The sequence below is a fragment of the Phoenix dactylifera genome, chromosome 3, assembly GCF_051530095.1.
Source record: "Phoenix dactylifera cultivar Ajwa chromosome 3, Ajwa_hap1_PhDact_Kaust_v1.1, whole genome shotgun sequence".
NCBI classification, from domain to species: Eukaryota; Viridiplantae; Streptophyta; class Magnoliopsida; order Arecales; family Arecaceae; genus Phoenix; species Phoenix dactylifera.
Window position 1 is genome coordinate 8,721,621 of NC_143192.1, and position 27,942 is coordinate 8,749,562.

Below are 27,942 nucleotides of genomic sequence, written 5' to 3' on the forward strand. Positions count from 1 at the left end.
CTAAATGCCTTTATCAATCACCACCACTCTAAGCTGTTTCGTGAGAGGATTTTGAAGGGGTCCACCAATCAGATGATGGTGGTGATAAATATAGTTGACCCACAGGAATCGTATATAAACCGATCATCCATCTAGATTAATGATCGAGGTACCACAATGGTCCCAAGCCGACCAAACGAACAGCTAAACAAATTACTCCATACGGGCACTTTATGACGTGATGATCGACGCATTTAGCTTATCTGGGTATCGGACTTACTGTCGATTACGATAATTTCAAAAGAGTCCACCTTATACAGTAGACTGTGATCTCACACAATGGCCATATGTGTTCAATACAATGGTCTGATAGCTGATTATATAATGCAAAGTATTCAATTCCAATGCACACATCAATAAGGTGACATGGATCTAGCTAAGAAGATCATTTTATAAGGATTATGACAATTATCTGTACTACTACAGATTTTAATATTCAGCCTATAACCTGCATAAAGCCAAATGGGAAATAGAGGATCTTCCCCTCTACATGTTAGTCAAACACCAATAGTCTATGACACATAGACTTCCCCCACCTTCAATCACTAGGTCATACATTTATTTGAGGCTGCCAAAATTGACCCCTGAACTTTAGAAGAAGCAATAGCAAGATGAAGGCAATTTGAAAACTTTGGAAGGATATTTTGGTACAGTTCCTAGTAGCTTATTTTGCCTACTTGGCTGTGTTCTCCCCACCACAGGAGCAGGTTCTATATTAATAGACTTCCCCACCTGTCTATAGCCCCACTGAGCTCAATTCAATCTTGCTCTCCTTCCCTCTCTCCCTCTTTCTGTCTTCAGCTGCTTGAACTTCTCATATTACAAGAATGAGAACCCAAAGATCTACTCTGCCACCCATGTTCCTCTTCCTCCTCATACTTCTGCTCGTTGCGCCGCTCGATAGTTTCAGTCATGGCCGCAGAATTATGAACAGAGAGGTACAGAGGTGGGGAGGTGAGCACTCCGCACCAAGCATGGGTTATTTCTCCAACATATCTCCTTCGCAAGAGCCCGATGATGACGATGATTTCAGCCCCATATATGGGGTGTCCAAGAGATTGGTGCCTCAGGGACCGAACCCACTGCACAACTGATAAGGTTCAACCTGTGTTCCAAGTCCTCCCCCTCTAGAGGTCAAGAGACACGGTTTCTTTGCAGTTTATACAATTGAACTTCTTGTTATTATTGCTTTCTGTAAGACAAGTATACTACAGTTGAAAGGAGTGCAATTTTTTTAGAATTTCTTCTTTTTTTTCCTATATAAAGAAATTATAGAAGTATTTGCATAACTGGATACAGAAATTAGGACAAGACAGTTAGTAACAACTCAGGCAGCAAGCATAAGAGATTAGAGCTTTCCTCACTGGATACTTTGCGCCGATGCATTCAGCAATGGTCTGACAGCACCTGCAGTAGTAAATTCATTGTCTGAGAATTGAAGCATAATAGATGTCAAGACAGTAGCAGAGAAAAAAGCAAACGGGGGAAGATGGCTTCTCTTACTTCTTTATTTATTTCCTAATAAAAAATGTCATGTTTGAGAAAAGCAGATGATGGAAGCGGGTTTTAGTCGGCAATTTCTGTTGGGTATAGTGATGAGAGAAAGACAAATGAGGTTTCTGGTGTGAAGTCTCAAACACAGATGACTGGTTTTTTGTTCCTGTATCAGAGTGCATCTGAACTTCCTGCTTATTTTATTCCACTACTGTGAGAGGTGAGGAAAATTGAAAACCTTGTCCAGTTTCTATTGAATTATATAATACAGAAAGAAACAATAGAATTTGTTTTCCCTTAAATACTTTTAGAATCCTTTGTCTTCTTTCCAAAAAGTTGTCAAAATGAAAGTCAATTCTACCATAATCGCATGTTCTGCAATTTATGGACATATCATATGTTAAATCATGGAAAAATTACATGCAAAGTGCATGCTAATGCAAATGAGGTAACACCAACATGTGCGTAAGCCATTGCCATCAGTTGTAGAAGGAAAAAAAATGATTTACCATTAAAACAAAGAACACAAACTAGCAAAGTAGAATTTTGATAACGATGAAAAACTGTATAGAAAAATATGCCTAAGTAACATATAGAACTGGACTTGAAATAAAATAATCAGCCAGATTAAATGGTAAGGATTTGTCTTCGCAGAGTCCTCATGTTATGTTTCGTGTGAACAATCCTGACTTTTTGACAGAGAACTAATCCTAAAATCATTGGACACAAATGATGTTTGAGAATGAAGATAAAAAACCACACTGGGATGAAAGTTATAACACATCTTTGGTCTGAATAAAAAGCAAGCATTAAGTTCACGCGGAAGATGATCATTGATGCATGAACATGGGTGAATTTGAGCTGAATATGAGTTACACAGTACGAATATGCATACACCCTTGAACTAACAAATCAGAAATGAGCTTGCATCCAAGCACAAGTATCCAGTGTCTGACTCAGGACCAAGGTGTCAGAGAGCAAATTCTGGTGACCCAAAGCATTGAAAGGTGTACAAGGTTGACTGTAAGCATTAGACTTTTGAGGGATTATCCAACTATTTCTCCTTTTATGAGTTGATCTGACATCAGTCCACTCTTAACTTTCAACTTCCATGGCATATATGTCCCTATTCTGAAGCTTCATTTGAAAAAGAAATTAATAAAGAGAGGAAAAAGAGAAATAGATACTGCTGAAAAAGAATGAGATACAGGGGAAAAATGACAGAGAAATTGTTGAAGCTACTATATCTTTTTAAAATGCATTTTCCTAAATTTATTTAGGTGAGTCATCATAGAAAAACTTGAACGAACAGTGATCCCCTGAAGATGAGCACACATACATATTAAAGTCACCACAGGTGTGCCGATAGCATGACGATGATATGGCTTGCCAAAACTGAGACAATAGAGAAACTAGTTGACATTTGATGGTTGCTTCAATATTGGGCTAATGGCTCCAGAACTAACACACAACAAGACTAGTGAAAGTAAGGGTATTTGTGCGAGCTATTATACATGGGGAAGAAAAGAGAATCAATTGTTGTCATGAATGCTAGGCCACCAAATGATAAACATACACACACACTTATATTGCATGTGTTATGTATGACCTCCTTTACAGGAAATTATATTTTCAGCTGTTCCTACCTTACGACTGGTATAGACAAGCATAGCAAAGGAGGCATCACATATTGCAATAAAACAAAAAATCCCAAGATACTCACTAGATAAAAGCATCTGCCAACCACATTACCTCATCATGTATTGAAAAACCTTACCTCATTTACATGCAAGTGCATGTCTAGAAACTAAATATATGTAAAACTGAGTCACATTGGAAATTCTAAGTTTTTTTTTGAAAATAAAAAAAATGACCAGGAAAATATAAAAGAATTAAAACTATATAATACAAGGAAGGGCATATGTTGAAAGTATTTAAATGGAAACAATAAGCATTTCACCTAGATACATTTATAAAAACTATGCCACAGTTCAATTTGTCAGCCAAACTGCGGATTTGGCTTAAACTTAATGGCCAAGTTTTTAACTAAATTGCTAAGTAACAAAAGATACTTTTGAAGCTAGCAAAGCTGAGAGCACTAATTGCAAGGGAAAATTCAGATGAGCTATCCGTGTATTAGCTCGAGCTGCAGAAACCCCAGGCGGATTTAGAGAATAAAAGATACAGCAGAACTATAAAGAGAGACACCATTGAGTTAGCGAGAAATGGTGGGTGCAGAAGGTGCCCAGCAGAACAAATGTTGGGGGCTTCAGCAGAAAGTGAAGGTGGAAAGAGCAACAAGCAGGAGAAAAGAGAAGAGTACAATAATCTACAACTTTCAGTTGTAATATTAAAACCCATAAATATCTTAATCATATCTTATTATGTATCTTTAAGATATTGCAAAGGTTATAGTTTTATAAATGAAATGAGTGAGATGAATATTTATATCAAAACTTGGCTCAACAGTCAGCCAAGTTGATCCAAGGATGCTGGGTTTCTGAATTGACTTGGCTAGTAAGCAGCGGATGAGAAGAAACATGTGTAGTTTTATGCTCTTTGCGTACGGCACGATCGCATAAGCAAGGTGTTGAAGCCCATCTCAAGCTTAAGTCAATCTCACACAGAATTATTCAAGCTCGATTTGTAATCTACATAAATAAGTACTTTGAAGCTGAGGCTGAGCTTTTATTCGTCTATGTAAGCCAATTGATATTCAAGCTCAGCTCATTAACAAGCCAAGCCTAAAAGAGGAGCCTGATCTAAATTTTTTTAGGACAGCCAAGCTTGCACAAGCCCATAGTTGAGCGAATCCCAAGATATGCATCAACACCTTGGTTCGTTTGCAGCCCTGTCATGTACCGATCCTTGAATGAAATTTGATGCACTCTGGGTCAAAGGTCGAGTGGATTCAAAAACCAACAAAACTTTAACTTGGCCTTTTTCAGGTTGATGGATTTTAAAACACTAGCTCATCATATTAGGTGATGAATTGGAAAATTTCAGAAAAAAAAATTAACAGAACACATCCAACATTTTGCCTTTTCTTTAGGGAGGAGAGACATACTTGCAATTTTCTATGTGGTACTCATCTAATAACATAAACAGAACTTGCACCATCATATAAGATGATGATGTAGTGACTTGTTTAGAAGACAGGTAAAAAAATTAATGATTGTCTTATAAAGCATGTTGGTTCTTTCATGCTGTTCCAAGAGTGTAATATCTGTTTTTACACACAGGGCTTTCACGAGGACCAAAAAACTGCAAGCAAATGTAAATTCGAACATCCTACTGAAAAATAATTTTCTAAATAATATTATTCATTATACTTTCTGATGTATAAATTACCTGATCCAGAAGATCAGAAAAACCAAACTGTTGAGCTATACTACATTAATTCAGTGCCCACAGGATCAACTGAAAAATGTGTCAGAACAGCTTTTCTGATGATTGGACGGAACTTCAACCTCCACATCTGCATTTCATAATGCAGGAAAAGTTACAGAAGATCTCAGTAGGATAATTTTTTTTTGCCCTGAACAGGCCTGTTCTGTGCAATTGGAACATGAAAAAGACAGAAAGTATTTGAATGATGAGTCAGGTAAGAAATTTAAAGGATAAAACAATCAGTGATCAGGATGCTGCAACAAAGGAAGATACGTGTAACAACGTCAATCACTCAATCCAGTTGTCAGGGTAGGTGAGGAAGTGATTGCCTTCATCAAGCAGTCATTGTGATAATTGTGGCAGGTTGTACTGATGGTCCCTTACTATAATAAAAAAATCAAGTTAGGTAGACATTAGCCTATAAAAATCTGTACCATGCCTAAATGCTTCTGCATACCATTACAGTTGTGCCTATGTGGCTATACCATATGTTAGTTGATAAAAATTAGGGTTAAGGTATAGCCAGATACCGGTGTTGAAACAACTAGCCCAGGTTTGACCACGGGATCAAGCTTGCATTGATGCAATACGGTACAAGAATGTTGATTTTAGCCACAATATTGTATAGTTTAAGCATATGCCCTGACGAAGCACAGTTTATTGTGCATATATACGAAAACCAACTGAGCTTGGAGAACTGATGCATACACATGCATGAAGCATAAGAATCCAGCAAACAACTGCACATCTGCGACTTAGGAAGGACATAATGAATACTTGGACAACTGGGAGACATCTCAACTCAAGTAAAATGGAACAAGATCAGACGAAATTGGCCAAAGCTGACATCTCAGGTTAGTTTACAAGCATAGGTTTCCAACATTAGGCCATGAAAATTTTTTACTAAAAACTGTTTACTGAACGAACACACCAAATAGATGAGATGATAATAACTAAGGGAGCAAAATGCCTAATCGAAAGGTTTATGGCCCTTACATCCTTGTATTCTGTGCTTTCCCTGAAAGCCTCCAAAGCCTCAACTGCAGAAGAAAAAATCAAAGAAGGAAACAGCATGTCAATAACCATTTACAACAACCCTCGCTTCATCTATATGGTATAAAACTTAAAAAGGTTGGCTTTCACTTCCTATAAAGAGCTGTCCAACATCACAGCCAGCAACTATTAAGAAATGCAGGAAAAAAAACACCAAACCACAACATCATGCTTACATGATGGAAAGCGTATGACTGCACCATGTGTGTACTCGCTATCTGTGAGTTTGAGATTATAACCTGATAATTTATCATATAAAAGAAATGTAAGTACGTCTACTTAAGAGCAATATGAACACAATTCCGTAAGTAAGAAAATATAAAGAAAGAGAATTTTGCAAAATTTGTAGTATTATTAAATGGCTAGCATGTCAGTTCTAACATGACTTGTCAGGCTGAACAAGCCAAATTGATTTGACCCACTGTCTTATCATACAATTACACCTTGCCCCAAAGAAAAGGAAAAATAAACTGAAATAGTCATCAAGCAACTGAATACCAATTCTTTACATTAAAACCTCTATTGTCCTACTCAGTATATTCTGATCCAGTTTTGAAACGTGAAGGTCATAGAGACTAACAAAATGTTAAAAAGATATAAGATACATACAAAAGCATATATATCCATCTTCATGCGTTTGTAGGGCAATATAAATGTCGAGCAATGTAATGTTATTACTACTAAGAATATTCTTGTTATTGCTGGTGCCGCTCATGTTATAGAAATTATTTAATCTACTCTAAAATCCACATATTACCATAAAATTGAGAGATTGATAGCAAGTTGTTTTTATTGAAGTGCAGAAGAATCAACAAGATCCCTCTTCTACTAAACTCTCAGAGTTCATAAATATAAATCAGAGATACTTCTTGGCTGCAAAACTGCAAATAAAATAGCCTTCCAGGTTTCATGGAATTCCTATCAACTGCCATTTTGCTTTCCTTGGGGATCCAAAACCAATTCATATAGGATTGTGGTATGCTGTACCGGGCGTACCGTATCCGTACTGATGGGTACCGGTATCGGAACGCCTGGCGTACCGCATACCGTACCGTACCGACACTCGGTACGTCTATACTAGTGCGGCACCGGTATGGGGTTCGGTACCGATACGGCGAACCTTGATTGACACTAAGCAATGCTTGGTCATACAAAGTTCTCAAACTCCATTGGATCATATTTTGATCCATCAGACAAACCTTATGTAGAAAGTTTATGAAATCTAAACTCTGTTTCCTGAGTGACAATAACACATATGTACATGCATTTTATATGCACATGCACGTAAATAAATGTATATGTACATATGCATGCATATGTGTGTGATAAGTGCATTTCAACATCTAACATGAGATGTCATCAAATAGAGCCGGTCTTCCAACTCCATACATAATTATCATAGCTCTGGATAAGGTTAGCCACCACTCTTATGCAGCATCCACAATGAACACTTATTAATTGTTAGTGTTTGCTTTAGACCACCAAACCAAGACTTTGCAGTTTGCACTAAAAAGTGGGTTTGCATAGCAGTAGCTTAAATTACGTTATCAGTAATTGTTGTACTTTTCTCTTGTATAGTCTGCAAAATCCCACTAAACTAAGGGTGTTTAAAATATGTTATTTTGGACTCATTCTAGTCAACTTGGAGGCAAATCACAGCTTTGACCATATTTCATTAATGCAGCAAACTAGGTGACTACATTGATCTTTGAAAATAGTGCTTTAACATACAAAAAATTTTTAAACCTACTAACCAGAAAGGTTCCAAAATTATTTTTATAAATAAGTAGCCAACTTCAAGTATAATCAAAGCTTCCATAACATTTTGCTAATATACTTATTAAGCCAGGAGAATGAAGTGTCGAACCATGAAGTCGAATGAGTCCCAACCACTAGATCATATTTATGTACAAAAAAGGCTTCAGAATGTGAGACAACTTTGCAGAAGCCATTAATGGATATCCTGTCACGCCCCCGCCTGCACGGGGCACGTGAGGCACCCAGTGCCTACGTGGCGGCCTTATGAGGGGGGAACACGGGGCTCCCTTGCTAAATATTATCCGGTTTCGAGGCCCGCACACGCGCATATGCGCCGCTCAGACCCCTTTCCTGTTTTGTTTTTCACTCAAAACGCGTCTGCAAGATTTGGAGACACCCGCCTCATATGCCCAGGCTCTGAAACGAGTCTAACCGATGTGGGATCTTTCATTCACCCATCTTCGGACTAGAGCCGTCCTCGGCTCTGATACCAAATGTCACGCCCCCGCCTGCGCGGGGCACATGAGGCACCCAGTGCCCACATGGGGGGACATGAGAGAGGAACACGGAGCTCTCCTGCCAGATATTGTCCGAATCTGGGGCCCGCGCATGCGCGTGCGCGTTGCTCAGACCTCTCTCCTGTTTTGTTTTTTACCCAAAATGCGTCTGCACGATTTGGAGACACCAACCTCATATGCCCAGGCTCTAAAACGAGTCTAGCCGATGTGGGATCTTTTATATCCCAGATCATGTCATGGTACAGTGGCATGCTACCAGAATAGGGGACTTTTATTAGAGTTATTTTTGGTTGACAATTTGATGTGTTTTTCTTTTGTTTCTACTTAGCTTTAGCTTAAGTGGGTCTTAATAAGTGTTCAAATGGCCCCTTTTTTTGAAGGCTCATTCAACTTGCTTATCAAAAAGATGCTAGCAAAGAAAAGAAGTGGAGTACTGTTGAGATTAAATGATCTCAAAGATGAGGCAATAATGTGGCATGACTTAATAATAAAACCCAAAACAGCCACTAACAAGATGGCAGAAGATAAATAGTATAGCAGTTACCATTCATGCCGCTATTCACATTGCAGTCATGGAAGCACTAACTAGTGCATTATGAAGGGTACATAGGCAGTCAAAGTATATTTAGGGTTTCTTTTACTTTTATGCAGAATATGAATGAATAGATGAACCCTTTGATTTTTATTTATTTATTTATTTTCTGGTATGATTTCACAATATAGGTGTGAGGCCTTCAAACCCTTGGCCTGATTCCTAGGTCCCAAAGTAAGTTTGGCATGTTATAGATACCATTTCCTTTATTAAGTTTTGTGTTTTGATCTTCTAATTTTCCATTCTTCCATATTTAGTTTTGGTTCATTTTCCTCTTACTGTTTTCTCTTTTAGATCTTTCTTTTAGTTTTCTTTTTGCTGTCATGAAATACCAACCACTGTCCCTTTTCCCTCTTCCACTGCTTCTAGATAACAATAGACTTTCATGTTGGTGCAATCAGCTTGCTTCCAGATTGAATCTGGTCACCGATTAGATCCAACCATTCTAAACAAATTCCAGAGACATAAAAGAACCAGAACATCATTTTCTTATGGTACATATATGATGGACCTATTACTATTACCCTTGGGTCCTACTCCAGTCAAAAGTTTAATCTGCAGGAATGACTATATTTGCAGATCTGAAACCTATCAGTAATTCTTTCTTCCCGCTGATCTTTGTGTTCAATCTTTGGCTTTCTAAACTAACCATCCCCATTCTCCATCAATCCTACTCCACTGTCTGACTTCTTCCTTCCAAATCTCATAGTTTGTCCTTCTGCCTAGGTTGTCCATCACAGGAAGGGGGTGTTTTGGATGCTGGAAGTATCATCCTGATAAGATCTTCCTAGCAATGACTTCTTTTTTAAATTTACAGCGGAAGAGAAACATTTCAAAGAGACGGAGCTGTCGCAAGCACAACCTAATCTCTGTTTTAAGGATAATTAGTTCCTTCTCCAGCGTGTTTTAACTTAACCCTGAAAAACAGGTATAATCAGCGCTCACTGGCAGCTACACCTTGTTGGTTTGCTCCCCTAACCAAGTTAGAATTTAACAAAAACGACAGTTGGGAAGATCTTACTGGACATATCCGATCAAATAGGTGATACAAGTCCATGAAAAACTTTCAAATGTCTATGGTTTTCATGCACAAGTCTATCAAATAATTTAATTTCACTCAAGTTCTTTAGGCCATTAATTAAAATAAGTAACAGCATGTAGATACAAACCGGAAAGAGTAGTCAAAACTCTCTATGAAACTTCCACATGCACGATCCAAAAGTAAGATATGTTCATGAAAATATGTGCCGTATATTACCATAGCTTCAGCTGGCAAGATAGATTGCAGGTATACAGATGCCCACTTGCATTTCTATAATAAAAATATAATAATATGTTCACAATTGTCATCATGAAAACCCACGGTTTGAAGGCATGCTTCAATTTATATCACCCTAGTTGGTTAGAAGATGTTCTGCACGTGCATGAAGTTAATCTACTTATTACCTTGATCAGTATTTTAATACTACATATCAAAGTTCCATTGTGCCAATAAACAATATTAACTTACTAACATATCATAGCTGGCACTCATGTGCATTTGCATGGATAATTCAAATTTTAAGAAAAAAAAAAGTTGATGGCAAAAGATAGATTCCTGAAGGAATTCATCAGTCTATAGGATCACAAGGTCATAACATACTCCTTCCACTCGATTAGTCTCATGCACCACATGATATGACAACAACCATCCATTGGTGAACTACACCAAATATGCCAAGCCAAACATTATCATCCAAGAATGAACCTAATCAGAAGCATTTCATTAGTCCTCCATTGAGTACTCCTTCAAAGTCAAGTTACATGACCAAAAAATTTACAATCTCCATTTTATTCTCTTATAATACATTTCCTAAATTCTGAATACTAAAACCATTCATATCCCTTTCCAACTTCCTTGCTTCAACCCACAAATGCAAAACTATAAAAAAAACAGGAAGAATGATTGCTTGGGTCTGATCGACAATTTAATTTTTCTCACTTAAAAATCAAATGAGCCAATATAATCCTAGATAGAAGAAATCTAAATGTGGTTCTTCCTTGTAATTCTAAAAAATCCATCAACCTAGTTGAAGTCTCAAATAGATACTTAAATCAGTGCATTAACATTCAAAGCCAAGATCAGTTCCTTATCAATTAAAACTCCAAAAACAGATTTAGTAAAAGTCTAAATTCAACTCTTACTTGGTCCATCCAAATTCACCACCAAAACTGCCAAAAGGTCACAGGATGAAGAGAAACCCACCTTTCCACCAGAGATTATGCCTTATTAGCTTTTTTAGCAAGATTTCCGTACACGGTGAAACTAAAAGACTAAACTATTCCCCAAAATCCAAGTATTCTCTAACATTGAAGTTATTTCGTGGAAGAAGAATAAGCACCTGATCCAAAAAAAAGGCTGGCCAGAGATTATGTGCAGGAAAAGGAAGGTGATACCGTGATTAAATTGGAAATGTAAAAGATCCTGAAGAGAAGCAAGTAGATGAAGACATGGGCCATGAAAATTTGCAATGGAAAGGAGCAAGGAAGCAAACATGAAGGTGAAGTTGACTTCGAAGCTGTGGACAGAAATGGAAGAGACCTACTACTGCACTTCATGACTGGGCAATAATAAGGGGTCTGGTGATTCCATGGCTGCTGGTCAGCAGAGGCAAGAAGAAAACTTCTTGACCAGGCATATAGATCAACAAAGCGATCATAATAATTTAATCAGTGTCTTGGTTTGTTAATGGATTCTAATTTGCAGCAGAGCAGAACAGAAATTACTCCCATGTACCTCACTGCCGGTCATTATGAATTTTGGCAAGCTTCATCCCGAACATAATGTCTGAAATCTGAATCCCCTAAATGAAATGCAATTACCTCTTTTGAGATCTGATGAACCTAATGTTGCATATAGTGCATGTAATATCATGTTGATGGAGAGCATGAACATATTTTTTAACATCATTGGTCATTAATAAATCATTTATTTAGCATAAGAAATGAGTTACTTCCAAGAGAGAACAGAGAGAACAGAGGAGAACTGAACATCTTACAACACTGTGACTGCAGAAATCAGATATTTACAAGCAGACATCCCATGAGGAAATAGAGGGTACCATGCACTTAAACCTGAGATCCATATGGCCACAGGAAGAGCCATGAAGCTCCAAACTCTCCCTCATCCAGGAAGTGAAAAAAACATCCTAGGCATGGCACATGTAGAGGAATGTAGGCAACCTCTTTCATTTTAACCCCCTCTTTTCCTCTTAACACTCAAAAGCTTTTTGAAATTTACAGCTAAGAAGAAAATTCCTAACTCAGAGTTATTTCTGTTCATGAAGTCATGCATTCATTGGATGAACAAATTGAATTTGATTTTATGTACTTTTCTCCATCAAAAATACGAAGATATGGTGCATGTAGATGAATGTAGGCAACCTCTTGCTTTCTATCTCCTCTTTTCCTCTTATTCCTCAAAAGCTTTTTAACATTTCAGCTAAGAAGAAAATTTCTAACCTGAAGTTATTTGTGTTCATGGAGCAATGCATTCATTGGATGAACAAATTTAATTCGATTTTATGTATTTTTAGCTATCAAAATTATAAAGATACGTATTCACTCCAGCATCAGGATATGTATGCATAAACCAGTATACAAATGGGATATCCAGTTTTGTAACCTTACCAACAATGTCTTCAGATAAAGAATCAACCTAGACAAAATGATTTTTTTTTTTAGAAAACTGAAGACTTCCTGTTCCTTGGACATAGTTGTACTTAAGAAATCAGTGCACATCGACTAGGATAATTTATATGATCTGCATGGGCTCTCATTTCAATCACTAAACCCACAATATGACACTCAAACCTACAAATATGTGGATGAAGCAAGTTTCAACCCATCTCAACACCGGACCCCATACCATCCTATAATAGTGTCAGTATGTCCGATATGGAGGCCAATTCGGCATAGTGGGTGTCAGTACACCCCTTATACCATGTACTGGTACAGTACGGTCAGTACGCACCAATACCGACTAGAACAACAAACCTTGATGAAGATTGTCTAGTTCTTCCAAAAGAAAATTATGATAATGGCCCTTGTAAAAGAATCAACTAATAATTTGAATTCAATAGTGAGGCATGTGGTAAGACAACCCAATAATAGAACCCAATCACTAAAATGATAGAGGAGTGGAAAATTTTATAGAAAAGGAGCACAAATACCTTTAATAACACAAGCAATATTATGTGTGCACGTGCACCACAAAAACAACAACAACTGTAAAGTGACCAGTCCTTATTTTGTATACCTTGTGTTGCCTGTACAATAAAGGGACGAAATTGTAAAATCAAGTTCTGAAGAGTAGCTAATGCATCTTCAATAGCATCTCCAGGTGCAGTATCAAAGATAGATATCAAAAGTATACACTCCACGCCATGGTTGAACTCCTGTTCAAAGATAAACAACAAGTTTAATTTCAAACAATGAAAACAAAATTTAATAAAAAAAACAATACAAAGTGAAAGTGGATTTCTCTAGAAACAGACATCCCAGTTCACCAAATCTGGATAAATTCAAGAAGTACCAACTATATTAGCATACCAATTTGCCCACCAAACTTTGAGTTACAAGATTTAGAAAGCAAAAATATATTTGAGAATTGATTGCAAAGCAAACCTAGTGACACTACATTTAGATATTTCACAAGAACTCCTCATACTGTTGCTAGTATTTTATAGTTATATCAATACACATGTAGATGCACATGGCCATTAAATATTTAGTTCAGATTAAGATTTATTCATGAAATTTTTTAATATTTATGTGCTATCATAGAATGTTGTACCGCCTCAAATTGCCCAGTTCAGGGTGTATCGAGCCATACCAAGGGGGACCGACACAGTTCCACCCCTCAGTTCAAGGGAAGGGAAGAGGGAGAAAAATAGAGAGAGAGAGAAAGGGAGGGGGAGGATGGCCGGAAGACGACTTTCACCCTCGGTTCCCCTATGTTGAATGAAACAGGGGCCTGGAGAGGATCGTTTTTTTATTTTGCAAAACACAATACCATACCATATCGTACTGCCGGCCAACCGGAATGGAGTTCGGTACAGGATCCGGTACCAATAGCGCATACCTTGTTTGCTATATTATATCTTAATCTAAATAAAATTTAAAATTTTGCATTAATATATGCTTCATGAAATTATTTAAGCATAATATTTTTATCCGAATAAAATTTAAAATTTTTCCAAGACCAACAAATTATTTTGAACTTGGACTATAGAAGACATGGGGCTATGCACAAATTTAGGAGTTTCAAAGTCCAACAATATTAGAATACTTTTTTAGAAACTACAGCCAAGGGTTATTTTTGTTGGAATATGCACTTAAAAGTATCTTACACCTATTAATTTATGGAGGGATAAGAATCAAAACAGAAATTTACTATCCCCAAATTGAGACTGAGAAGAAAATAAAACCAGATTTCTGTTACAATGAGATAAGAAGTGGCTTTTTTCAGGTTGTCATTTATTTATTTTTTTTAAAAAAAAAATGAATGGATCTCGTAGAGGCCTATCTCATTGTTGGCTGAGCTCTATATAAACCTAGAGGGGTTTTTGAGAAGACTCAGTCAATACCCTCTTTTCCTCTTCTTCCTCCCATACTGGTGCTGCATGAAGGCTCTCCATCACCGTGAACTTGGGATTGGAAGGGTTAAAACATGGCTCGAATCTAAGTGGTCGTAGTCTAGACCCTGTCGGACCTACAATGGTGCCACGATGACCGCAAAACTTGCAATCGGGATCAAGATGCTTACAAGGCGAGTCAAAGATCTTGGGATCAATTGATTCAAGGTAGGTTTCTGTCCCATCTATACTGAGATAACACTGGCATCAGAGCACCTGTGCTTGCCTTTGCCCCTCTATTCTTTCTTCTTTGTTGCCCGTTAAAAAAAATTGTGATGATGGATTGACAGAGAAAGGGGCCACCATGCTATCTTTGTAGTTGGCCTAGCCCCAATTTGGCGGCCATGGCCATCCGCCCTCTTGATAGGGAAGCAAGGACAATGGCCGGCCCCATCCAGCCGTACGGATGAGAGAAGAAGAAAGAAAAGGAGATATGATGTTTTCATTTTGTAGATCAAAATCGAGACTCCGTCGCTGGAGGGGGAGAAGGAGGAAAAAGAGAAACAGAGAGAGTGGGGGAGAGAGGGAGAGGGAGAGGAAGGAAGAGAGAGGCCGGCTGGGGCGGTAGGCGGAGGCCAGGGAGATGCGGAGGCGGGGCTCCGCCTCTGGTGCCCTGTTTCGTTCAAAACAGAGGCCCGAAGGTGGCCGCTTTTATTTTTGCAGAGTTTTTTTTGAAAAAAAAAATTAATTAAAGTCAGCGATGGGTTTACTGACTTCAACTTAAAATCCGCAAAAATAAAATGGGACCCCTTTGCGCCCCTGTTTCGAACAAAACAGGAGACCAAAAGCGGAGCCCCGCCTCCGCGTCTCCCAGGCCTCCTCCCCACGGAGGCTCCCCGGCTTTCACTAGCCAGCCTCTCTCTTCCTTTCTCTCCCTCTCCCTCCCTCCCCCACTCTCTCTCTTTTTCTCTTCCGTTCTCCCTCTCCCCTGCCTCTACTGTGTCAGTACTGGGTCGGCATGGCACAGCGAGGGGCCGTACCTACCCGTGCCACTAAGCAACCAGTACGAGACCCAGTACTGGTACAACAGACGTTGGTTATGATCTTATCATGTTTGATTATTTCATATAGAGATTTGTTTTGTCTTCTAAAGCGATAATCAAAGAGTTTTTATGGAAATTTGATTCTATGCATTCTTGTCAGTGTTGGATATTGCTTTATTCTCTCAAATCATGAACTTCAAATTATAAAAATTTTGATGTGTCGCTATCATGATGATCATGAGATGAAAAAAGGTTCTTCGGCCTCTTATTTGTTTAAAAAAATTCTGAATGGATCTCATAGAGGTGTATCTCATCATTGGCTTAACTCTATATAAACCATGGTATACTAAATCGGCCCGTACCGGATCAATCCGGTCCCTGACCGGTCCGATCCGGTCCAAGCGTGGAAAGGGGCCGGAACTGAGCAGTACAAGCCCGGTACCGGTGCGAACTGGTTCAAGCGTGGAAAGGGACCGGAACCAAGCTGTATAAGCCCGGTACCGGTGCGAACCGGACCGGTTCGCACCGGTACCCGCCCTCGGGGCAGCGTGTAGGGATGAGCGCCCGCGCCGGCGCGAGTGGGGAGCCGCGCCCGCGTGCGGTTTCGGAAGAGATTCCCCAAGGCAGTGCATCCGCGCGGGCGCGAGCTGGGAACTGCGTCAACGCACGTTTCCAAGTGCGATTCTTCGAGACAGTGTGCCTGCACGGGCACGTTTAATACTACATAGTGGCATTTAATGTGGCAGGCGTGCGTCCGCGCGCGCTGCTCATTAGCCGGTTCGGTAACGGTTCAAACCGGTCCGAGCCGGAACCGTACCGGTCCGGTAGGCGACTGGTACGCCTACCAGTACAACGTACCTTGATAATAAACCTAGACGTGTTTCCAAGAAGAATAATTCGATACCCACTTCTCTTCCTCTCCTTCCTTTCATATTCGTGCTACATGAAGGCTCACCATACCTCGAGCTCGGAATTCGAGGGGTGGAAATACGGCTCCAGCCAAAGTGGTCATAGCCTAGGCTACATCGTACTTACGGTGATGATGGCGTCGTGCTCCATCGATAATAGCAGACCTTGCAATTGGGATTAAGAGGTTTGTAAGGCGAGTCTATGATTTTGGAATTAAGTGATTTAAGGTAGGTTTCTACCCCATTGACACTTTGATAGCAATTTCTTTTGGAATTGCACAAGGAAGTCAAGCCACTTTTATATATATTAGGGATTAAGGACTAAGGATAAATTTTTAAATATTGCACTATATCACACTTCATGAAATTATTTAAGTATATTATATTTTTTATCTGAATACAATTTAAAATTTTGCTGCAAACAACAAACTGTTTTGAATTTGGAGCTCCTATTATGCATAAGATTAAAAAGTTTTAAAGTTCAACAATATTAGACTTCCTTTTTAGAAAAATATAGCTGAGAGTTATTTTTTGAATTGAAAAATTGAGAAATCAAGCCACTTTGATAGAGTTTATATTCTATTATAATTATATTATATTATATGCATAAAAGTAAAAAAGTTTCAAAGTCCAGCAAAATTAGAATTCCCTTATAGAAAGTACAGCCAAGGGTTATTTTGGGAATTGAAAAATCAGGAAATCAAGCAGCTTTTATATGGTTTAAGGATATCAACAGAGTTTGTGAACAGCTATATGGCAATAAAACGTAGCTTGTCTTGATTTCCTATCAATCAAAAGAACAGCATTATGACATATATATATAAAAATAAATGTATCTAAGGGTTTAACAACCATGTGATCACCTACCTCTCCCCTCCGGAATATGGAAAGAATATCATCCTCTACTTCAGATTCATAATCCACAGAAACTGATCCCTACGAGATCCAACAAATTATAATCACACATAACATCTTTTAGAAAAAATAAAATTCTACAGAATCTTTTGAAAAAATTGAATAAGATATACAAGAGAAAGGAAGAGTAAGGGACTGGAAAGGTAATTACATGTTGGGGCATACATAGCAATATGGTGTGACGTGTTCCTTAAGAACTCGAGAGTAGTAAGAGTTAACATAGAACCTTGCAATGTCTTCCTTTTTTTGAAAACGCATATATACTGCATGGGTAAAATTATCAACATTTGGATCTTCTATGCAACCTGCAAGAGAAAAAATTCATTTAAAATATAAGAGAATCAAAATCTGATATTTGAATATAAACGTGGTATTATGAATAGACTTAGTCTTTCATATCCTCACACTTAAATTTATGCATCGTCACATAATATGGACTCAAATGGATGAAATATTGTAAAAAAAAGAGAGAGCAAATAGAACTAACATATGGAAAAAAGCAGGCAAGGCTGAATCATCCTGAATTGCTAGGTTTGGGATGTACCGACCTATATTGGTCAGTTATTAGGTCGGTTTGTGTGGTCGACTCAGTACATGCCTTGAATCAGCCTAAACCGACCTAAGCCAAGCAGAACCGCCAAATTCCGCTCGGTTCGGAGCAATTTAAGCCCACACCACCCTAATCATAAGTATGGAGACAGAGAGGCCTTCCCTGCCTCCTTCCTCCCCCCCCCCCCTCTTGTTTTTTGATTTTTAGGGAGAAGAAGAGAAGAAATTCCAATTAAGATAAAAAAAAATTGCTTCTTAAGGTATAATCTCCTCCACCCTTCTCACCCTCCTCTTTTTTTTTTCTTTTGCATGCAAAAAAATGGCAAATAATAGAGAAAATAAGGCGAGATTGTTCCAAAATTTAGTATGATTAGTTGCTTGATTTAAGGTTAATCTACACAACACTGAAAAAATCATAATTTTTTGTTCATCATGTAATTTTTTAGATTCAAAAACTTACTTTGGATTGAAGATAATAATAAATAAAATGATGTTCAATTTTTTTTTTTTTTGTAAAATCAATAGAATGTCTAAAGATATACATGCTACTTGCTATCTTCAATTTGATAGCAATTTATTTTGTTTAGATATGATTATACCTATCCAAACTGGCAGTTTTGGAAACGGATCGAGAGAATAGTTAAGACAATCGCACCATTATATCAAGTGCTTAGGACCATGGATAGTGGGAGATACCCTCAAATGGGCTTCTTATTAATGATGACTACTAAGGTTGAGATCAGGCAAGCCATCCAAAGCATGTTGATTAGTATCAAGGTATACTGAACCAGCCCGTACTGAACCGGTACTGGCTCTGACCGGTCCGGTTCGGTGTTAAAAATTGGTACCAGCCCATACCGATCAGTATCGGCCCGTACCGGTTTCAAATTTTTTTGGAGGCTTTTGGATTCATGAACCAAACCAAACCAGTGGTACCGGTTCGGTACCAGTCCGAACCGGTACCGAACCGTTACCGACACTCATCGGTATGTCGATGTGGTCGGTATGGCAGACCTTGATTAGTATATTGACATCATTAAGAAAAGATAGAATTACCAGATGGGCAAGAATTTATATCTAGCATGTAATTCAAGTGTGATCCTCAAAACTTGTTTATTCTTATAAAATTAAATCCAAGTACAATTACTTGAGTGTTAATTAAAACAATTACGATATGTCTTGCAGCCTACTACCTGAACTGAAAGATCCAATACAGTGCCTAGGAATGGACATGGACAGGGAACTATTGACCGCTTGTACAATGTCATTTATAAGAGGGAGCCAGATCCAATCATTGTTACCGGATGTTTGGAGAACGTAAATTATTTTTTTAGGATAAAGGACCATTACTTTATCAGTTCAAGCAGAATTGACATTATCTATTGTATATTTTTCACAAACTAAAGCTTTTAGGGAGGGCTCTCATAGCTTTGGTGAGAGGGTAGCTATGGCAAGCAAAGATAACATGAATCTAGGTCTTGTTAGACACCAACTATAAGTAATTTAACATTTATGATAATTAATATCTGATATCCAATTTACTTGATTGTATTTGCAGCTGAAGTGGTTTCTTTTTGGGCTAGCATAAAAAGTCGAAACACTTAAAAAGGTTGGCGATTTTGATCCTCTCACAAATGGCCTTCTCCAATGCCTATGAGCATAATTGGTCAACTTCCGTCCTAATTCACAGCAATCAAAGGAACAAACTATCATAATAGTGGTTGAACGACTTGGTATATGCCTACTGCAATCTAAGGCTCAGATTGAAGTGCATCTAAGAGGGGGTGGAGCCGAAGTATGACGATCCACTTCGCAATGATTTTGTATATAATGAGGATTTGATGATTGATTGTCTTGAGGGCCAACAACAAAAGCCAGATCTTGATGAGCCAGAATCGCCTCCTTGACCAATTGGTTTCATTGCAAGGGAGGCTGGGGTGAACATAGAACAATGGATAGAAGAACACATAACATGCTCATAACCAACCAAGCAACAACAGAGGTACGGGAGAAGCTAATCATCATCGCAAGGCTCTATGTCTGAGACATCTTCTTGGAGATTCGACAGAAAGATTCTTAGAAGAGGCCATCATGGTACCTAGTTTAGTCAGGAAGGTAGGACCAGTCAAGGTGGCAGGCCTAGTGGAGCTACCCAGCAGATCCAGACAAGCAAGGGCATCTAGAAAAAGAAAGCAATCTCTCATATGAACAACAACAAAAAAGAAAAGAGAACTGTTGATCTATTGGAGAGAGTAAATAGAAGCTTATCCATTCAAATTTTAGGATCGGTGAGCCCTCAGATGATCGGTTGCCCAGATTATCTCACTATATGAGCAATGATGATAATGGCATTTCGGACAATGATGCATTTGGCCACCAAAGAGGTAGTAACAGACATAGTGCAGGTGCATGACTCATAGTCCTATGATCTTGGTTAATTCACCAATGAGTCGTAGTTCACTTATGCCACACAGGATACGGATCATGGAACATGACCTAGAGCCTGCAGGGATACAATTACAAATAGGAGATGCCCTCCGCGAGGTGGTTTGAGACACGACATTGCTGCTACAGATGATCTTGCATGCAAAGTGGGGTCCCCGGATTATCTGGATCCGAATTGTAAACCGGATCTTATTCCACATATTTGGATATGACCTATATGGATATCCCATCTCACAGATATTGTATTCGAGCAACTACTATCCTCCATGGTTTTAGCAATTTATGGGACAGATTTCACTGCCTTGATCTTTTCTCAAATGGGATGGCCAACCCAGTATTAGACATCGAATCAAAATTAGGGTGGCTATCGAGGAGGATTAGATTATGGGATGTAAGGATAGGCACATTATCTTGGTCAGCGTCAGATCTCAAATCCAGACCATGATTAGGATCCCGATATATACGAGCAACATAAACATTCTACGAGGAACTAGATGTCAATATATATTTTGTATTTCAAATCATTTGATCATGGAATGCCGTACCGGCCCGTACCGGCGAGAACGGGCCGGTACGTACTAGTCTGGTCCTAGACCGGTACCGGAACCACAAGAAAACCGGTATTTCTCGATTTTTTAGCCGAACCGGCCGGTACGGAACCCGTACTGGTCGGTACCGGCCGATACCGCTTGGTACCGGCCTCGTACCGGTGCGAACCGGCCTTTTTTAGAACCACAGCGCCTCGCGCTGTGGTTTTTAAAACCACCGCGTACCGGCCGGTACGTACCGGTCCGGCCGGCCACCGGTACGCTGACCGGTACCGATACGGCGGACCTTGCATTTGATATATGCAATTTTAATTATATGTGCTCATACATTCTCAATGTCAATTATATTACAACCGCATTCATTAATCAACGATCTTATCTATTGAAATTAATATGACAAAAAACATCAAAGTGGCATTCAACTTATAATTCAAAATTTCAAATAACAAAAATCATTAAAATAATCCTTCAAAACAAAAATAGTTGGAAAAATAAAAAACCATTGAAAAAACAAAAAAATGTTTACATGTACCAAATTGGTACGCCAGACATCGTGTGTCGGTATGGTACATATCAACAACATATTGTACCGGTCACAGACCTGTACGACACATGGTATCGGTTCGACGATTCTTGGAAAAAGGTATATAAGAAAAGAATCAAGCAAATCAAATTAATATAGGTAATTCATTAGCCATCCTCATCATCGTTATCATTATTCGAGCCTTTTCCCATTGATTATGGGATTAGCGAAAAAGAAAAACTCAAAAAGGTGAAGGTTCCATGGAAGGATCGACCAAATTCATGACTGGCATACCATGTGGAGGAGAATATCTGTTCTTATGTGAGACTCAACTCAAACATGTTGTAGATTGGGATTCAACTCCCACCTTCATTGTTAAGCTGGAGAAATCATAAAATTATTAGGATTTGATTTTTGGTTGTTTTACATGTCTTTCTATATAGGGTTATGTGCTATTTCGATTTTTTTTTCTTTTTCGGAAATATTTTGGGGATTAATACTTGCCTATATCAAGAATCATATTTGGCTTCGAAAGCAAGTCATGTAAAGCTTATAAAAGGATCTATTAGGATCAAATGAAAAAGCATTTTATGCGATTTGTTTTGAATGAACAAAAGGATTACTTTAGGCCAGATTTGGTCTTTCTTATCGTTTCTCTTTATCCCTATTATATTCTCTATTTCTTTCTTCTTCTCCTCCTCCTCTAATTACTTAGCTCATTTCTTCCCTACTTTTTATTATTCTCTCTTAATTCTGCTGCTATTCTTCTTCTGCACTGGATTGTTGGCACTGCAGATTGATCTTTAGCAGAATATTAAATCAGATCTATATTGGAATTAGCTTTAAATTGTTTTAACCCTCGTTGTCCTATATCACATGCCCAACCAAATGCAAAACTTTTGCCATGATATACCTTAATGTGATGCAAATGAAGTTGTGATCTCTTAGATATGTGGGCCCCATTTTCAGTGAAGAAGCATCTACTCTAATATTAACCATAACACTGGGTAAAGCCCATATTCTATAAGTACTCTAGATATGAAAATACAATATATAGGAAAACATTAGTTAAAGGTCTCAAAATCTAGCCACGTGACTGGACTCTAAGGCTTTGCACTATACATAGTAGATAGATTTAGATACGTAAAGAATATAATCATTTTAGGAGATTACACAGTCGTATATAGTCTATTAATAAGTACATAATCTTTTTAGGAGATTACACTGTCATAAGTCTATTAATAAGCACATCCAGTCTTCAGAAGAAAGTCCAAGTCCTTTTTAATTTTGGAGCCCTTAATGTAGCTTTGAGTCCTATGGTATCAATTCTCTAACAAGGGGCATACTATGGACCTTCTGACCTGCATTCATCAAAAAGAATCATAGTATATTACTTTCTGATCCTCGCCATTGCTTAGTCAAACTATTATTGCTGCTTCATATCCAATCACTAACGTTGCAGTCCTTTTACATTTTTCACTATCTTCAGAGCTCATTACAACCCTGAACTTTCACTGGGCTAGCCAAAATCACAATAGTTGTTTTAAAGGCCAAATGAAGAGGTTTCTAAGGATAGATCATGAATGATGATGTTGTAAAAATAGTTACAAATGCTACGGGTAGAAAAATTGTCAATGACATATCAAAGCAACAATAAATAGTTCGAGATTGTCATTGACAATATTTGGCAAAGAGAACCGTGGATCATGAAGTGGTTCACTGTATACTCTGCTGAAGTGCAGGTCCCCAGGTCAATAACATACATCTTATTGGATAAAGAATAAGTAGGCAAGGTCACTGTTTAAGAAAGAACCTAGAAAGTATGAACAGAAAAAACAACAGTGATTGAACTATGTACCTCTGCCCTTATTTTCAAGACTAATGAGGGAAAGATATCATGCATTTATGGTGTTCTAGCTCAAAGCAATCTATGTTCTAGGCAATAAAGATGACAATAACTGTTTTTGATCTTTGTTTCCTTCTTACATTTCTTAGACTATTAATCATAAACCTAAATATCCTTCAATCACTAAAAGACTCCACACAGAACCCAGATTGCTGCAATTGTTTATTTCACAAAATATGATCCTCGATAAAATAACCAAAAGGTCATGTTAAATATAACAGAGAAGGCTAAAACATAACCATGATAAGTGATACAGTGAACCAGGTCAAATCAAGAAAGAAAGAAAGTGGCTTCTAAAACTAGACCACTTGATTGAATATAGTACCAACTGAAATTCAGGATACAAGGTTTCAAGAAATGTTTGACAATGTAAGAATATAAAATCTTACCCAATGATATTGCAATAATTCCACTCATCTGATATTGTGATGTATAAAGGTGATCAAGCATGTCTTTTTCTTCAACATCAGATAAATCTGACTTTGCTCTCAGAAGAAAAATATGCTCCACAATATTTCTGTAAAAGATCATTAGCTAGAACTTCTAATAATCCCAGTTGAATATGTATTTTATACTGCAATAGTTCTAAATGCTTTTGAATTATATACCAAAAGACAAGCAATGATCTGTGATAAATTATGATGTACAAAAAGAGTCAACTTTCAAGAAAATAAGATGGCATTCACATGCTCAAATATTAAGGATAGACGCTAGAATTCCTTGCAGACAGGGGATCAGTTATCAAATCTTGGGAATCATTTGCTTCTTCTTTTCATGCATCAACAGCGGGCATAGTTTTCATGGATATGATCATGATATGCCGTACCGTACCAGATGGTATACAGTACCGGTTCAGTACTGGTATACAGTACCGGTTCGGTACTGATATACAGTATGGAGGGCATACTGACACTCGGTATGCTAAACCAGCTCCGTACCAAACTATATCGATACAGTGATAGCATGACACCGGTACAAGGCTCAGTACCGAAATGGCGTACCATGGATATGATACTGAGTAAAGATTTAATACCAAGAAGAAAAAAAAAGAACTAAGGTGATATGAGAGGCGGAAATGGGGGAAAGACCATTTCATAAACCTCTAATTAATAAATGGTACATAAAACAAGAAAGGAACCATGAAACAGGAGATTAACTACAATGAATGGCTTTGAGAAGATGGGGCTTTGATAACTATAGCTAGGATACAAGGGAAGTCTTTTATCTTGTTATATAAACTAGAATTTGTTATTCTTATCCAGATAATAAGACCATAGCATAAGCATGGGGTCAGTCTCCCATATTGTATTCAGTTTACATACAAGTGTCAGTGTCACCATCCAATAGCAATTGTGACTGTATAAAAGAAGGAATCTACTATACGTAGAAAGAATGGAGAACTTAAAGCATATTGTATGAATTGAAATTTCTATAACAGCTAGCTTTTCATTTCCCCAGATATCATACATGGTCACTCAAGGTCAAGATGAGTGCAACCAAAAGCAAGGGTTTTGCTTCTGGGGTTACAGAAGCATAACAATTTGGATTTGCTGAAAGTAGAGGATAAGACCAGTCCTGATCACAAACGAGAATCATGAAGCCCTCTTCTATCTAGAAAGGGAATTTGGGTTGTGTGATCAAGCATAAAAATCACATCAATATTTTAATTAAAAAATTAATCTTTTAAGAATTTGATGCAATGAAAAAAGGGCTCTTAACTATGATAACTAGCAATCGCCTGATCCAATTGGAGTGGCAAACTAGCACCGATCTTCACTAGGGCTTCCTTCACCTCCATCGACATCACACTGGCTTCAAAGAGTAACTCCTTTGGGCTCTGGGGTTGCACTACATAAAAAGCCTTGGAGTTGCACTTAGTGTTGCTATGGAAGTCGCACTACAGTGAGATGAGATCATGCCACTAAAGAACAATCAAAAGGATTACATGAAAATCCAAAGATTCACTATCTTATATGTAAAGTGAATATAGCTTTCTACGAACCCTAACATCATGCCTCTAGAATTCTCTAAGCCGGTTGTACAACTTCTAGAACATCTAATAACACTGATAGCACCATCAGATTCATCAGACAACTACATGGTGCCAAAGGACGTGTTTTCTATCTTGATGAGGTCTAATCAGCAGCATATCTGGATCTGATGAAAGATTTTGAACCATCAGAAGCTTCTGATGACACCATAGAAGCCATCAAAGTCTGCATCTTTGGCAGCACTGATACATCTTCGGTATTCTGGTAATATCTCAGTCATCCAGTCTCCAAATAATGTGATTCAAGATGAATTAACAAAATAACTTTACACTTAATTAAATAAAAAAAATCCCATCCCAAAACTCCACATGGACAAACTTTAGCAAGGCTTTAGTGTGGAAGCTACCTACGACACTCTCCTATGACTATCATTGCAAACGTTTTGAACCTATCGGATACCTAAGAATCTAGTGATACAACTTCTGCTTCCACCAATGAGTGCTAATATGGTTTGGAGCAAAGTTCACCGTCTCGGTACCGAACCCCATACCGCTACTATTCTATTACAATGTCGGCAGCTAGAAATACTAAGTGTCAGTACAGTACGAGACTGCATACCAGTCCGGTACCGATATGATACAATATGCCTGGTACAGCAAAGTTTGGTCTAGAGGTTACTTAGGGTATATTCAAATCCACATATCCAATTTTGGCATGCATATCAGTTTTAGCCTTGCTCCAATATATCTTCCAATGCAACCAAAACTTCAACTTAAGCTATAGTGATCATCCGTTCCTTGTATCAGTAAATAAGGGCATCTGCTTACGAATTTCAATGCAATGTATATACTCTTGTCATGTTAAGAGCACCTATGATGATGCATGATATTCCTTGTTCCATGCTAAAAGAATTCATGTCCCAATTACTTCACAAAAAATTCAGGTACACTTATTTTATAGGCCAACATCAATTGGTATGAAGGATCTTCAGGAAGATAAGTATTTTTGCTTTAGGAATTCAACAAGAGAATCTCAACAATCTATCTTGCCCTGTGTCAAACCAAATCTATCATTAGTCACCCAGGCATCATTTTATAGGATGTCAATGTCCACTACTTGTTTGGCCAATGCCATCAGTTAGCTTTTGTCTTCTTAAGTAATTTTCTAGGAATTGTCTTTAATTTTTAGTAAAAAAAGTAACATACATAACAAATTATAAATTGTTAATCATAGATATCAGCTTTAAATATATTTCTTAAAATTACAACAAAATTGTAACTTCTAGCCTAGAACTTGATTGTTCAAACACTAGTTTCCCTATTTGTTAGCTTCCAAATAGCAAATGTTATGCTATTCTTGTTGATGTCCATTGACTATGTCTGCATTTTTTTGAAACTAAATAAATGCATATGATGCTACCACTAGATCATTTTCCTTCTATACTGTTAGTTTTTTTTAATACAAAATAAACTTTTAGATGATTGAGGTGAAATGAGAGTGATCCAAATGACAAAAGTTTTGTTCTTCCTACAAATTTTAGGATAACATAGACAACAATAAATGCAATCACTATCCATTATAAGAAGGAAATAAACATTGCATATTGTTGTTCATATAAAAGGCAACCAGCACAAGCTCCCATCAACAATCTGCATATAAAGAACTTTGGACTAATGACTTAAGCACAAAAATATTCAAGCCATCCTAAACTCTGCGCAGTTTTTCCATGGTCTTGTTCACATAGAGTTGTGGTCTATAATCGGCCGCATATTTGATGGGAAAAGGCTCGCATAAGGGATCCGTTTAACATCTCAGTGAAAGCGGATTATAGCAAGCCTCATATCCCAAAAAGAATAAAATATTCACTTTCTTGCTTATCTATCATATATAATTAGAATCATAAATCAAGATACTTATGGACATAAAATAAGAAGTGTCAAATTAAAGATTGCACCTTTTCTTCACACGATCATCTGCTAATGCATCATTAGCGGACACCAACCCATTGCAACCTAAGAAAATCTTTGTTCCATGATTTTTCCGCCTCAAATGAATACTTCCTCCTATTTTTGATCTCAAAACTGTAAGAATTTCCAAATCTAAAATGATAATCAGACAAGAAAATTCAGGAGAATTTTTCTGCTCATTCACTTGATAAGATTTCAAGGAAAACATAGTAAAAGGCACGCAAAAATTTTCTGGTAAAAGAGCACCAAATTAATGAGAGAGCTGAGCTAAATCACCATGGAGCGGTCTTTTGGGATTACAGACGACGAAGCCTTTGGGAGAAATCGGGGCTAGGGTTTGATGGTACGCGGGAACGGGGACGGTTTGGATACAAAGGGGCATTCTGGGAAAGGAGGTGAGTATTTCGGGAAAATAGTTTCTCTGCTTCTTCTCCTAAGTTTTCTTGTTCCACTTCGCTTCTCACTGCTCTGTTTTTGATGCGATTTTTCTGAGGAGGAGGAGGAGAGCGAGGGGATGCGGAAGGGCAACGGGTGGAGGGGAGGAAGGGAGTCGCCGAGGTGGTATAAAATTACCGAAATGACCCGGTTTCGAGAAGAATTGGAGAAGGGTTTCGGTTCAAGGAGTTAGGAAATTGGACATGGTATAGGGACTGAACGGTCCATGTGAAATTGTAACGGCTACGAAGAA

General features: G+C 38.0%; 1 protein-coding gene across 6 annotated transcripts; it reads right to left on the bottom strand.

The window, feature by feature from the left end:
• Positions 1-412: 412 nt before the first annotated feature.
• LOC103712111 (Stress responsive alpha-beta barrel domain protein) lies at positions 413-27,788 on the bottom strand. 6 transcript variants are annotated; one of them, XR_003386626.4, is made up of 10 exons: positions 27,531-27,788; positions 27,242-27,386; positions 23,686-23,813; positions 17,491-17,630; positions 17,278-17,346; positions 13,056-13,280; positions 6,153-6,215; positions 5,920-5,963; positions 4,885-5,011; positions 413-1,446 (listed from the first exon to the last, which is right to left on the bottom strand). XR_003386626.4 is itself a non-coding variant. In XM_026806590.4 (10 exons), exons 1-9 carry the CDS (start codon positions 27,634-27,636, stop codon positions 4,925-4,927), a joined length of 921 nt encoding a protein of 306 aa, XP_026662391.3. In that variant the 5' UTR covers positions 27,637-27,788; the 3' UTR covers positions 413-1,446; positions 4,885-4,924. The 6 variants fall into 6 exon arrangements, 5 of the variants coding, with proteins under 5 accessions (XP_026662391.3, XP_088573803.2, XP_088573802.2 ...); XM_026806590.4 differs by having other exon boundaries at positions 13,142-13,280; XM_088717677.2 differs by lacking the exon at positions 4,885-5,011 and having other exon boundaries at positions 1,198-1,446; positions 27,242-27,350.
• Positions 27,789-27,942: the final 154 nt, after the last annotated feature.

Coding starts and splice junctions, on each gene's coding strand:
- LOC103712111 (XM_088717675.2), bottom strand. CDS start 27,636: ATGCCCCTTTGTATCCAAACCGTCCCCGTTCCCGCGTACCATCAAACC. Junction 5,964..6,152: donor AGTCATACGCTTTCCATCAT/GTAAGCATGATG, acceptor TTTCTTCTGCAG/TTGAGGCTTTGGAGGCTTTC. Junction 1,447..5,919: donor AAAGCACAGAATACAAGGAT/GTAAGGGCCATA, acceptor TTACTACTGCAG/GTGCTGTCAGACCATTGCTG.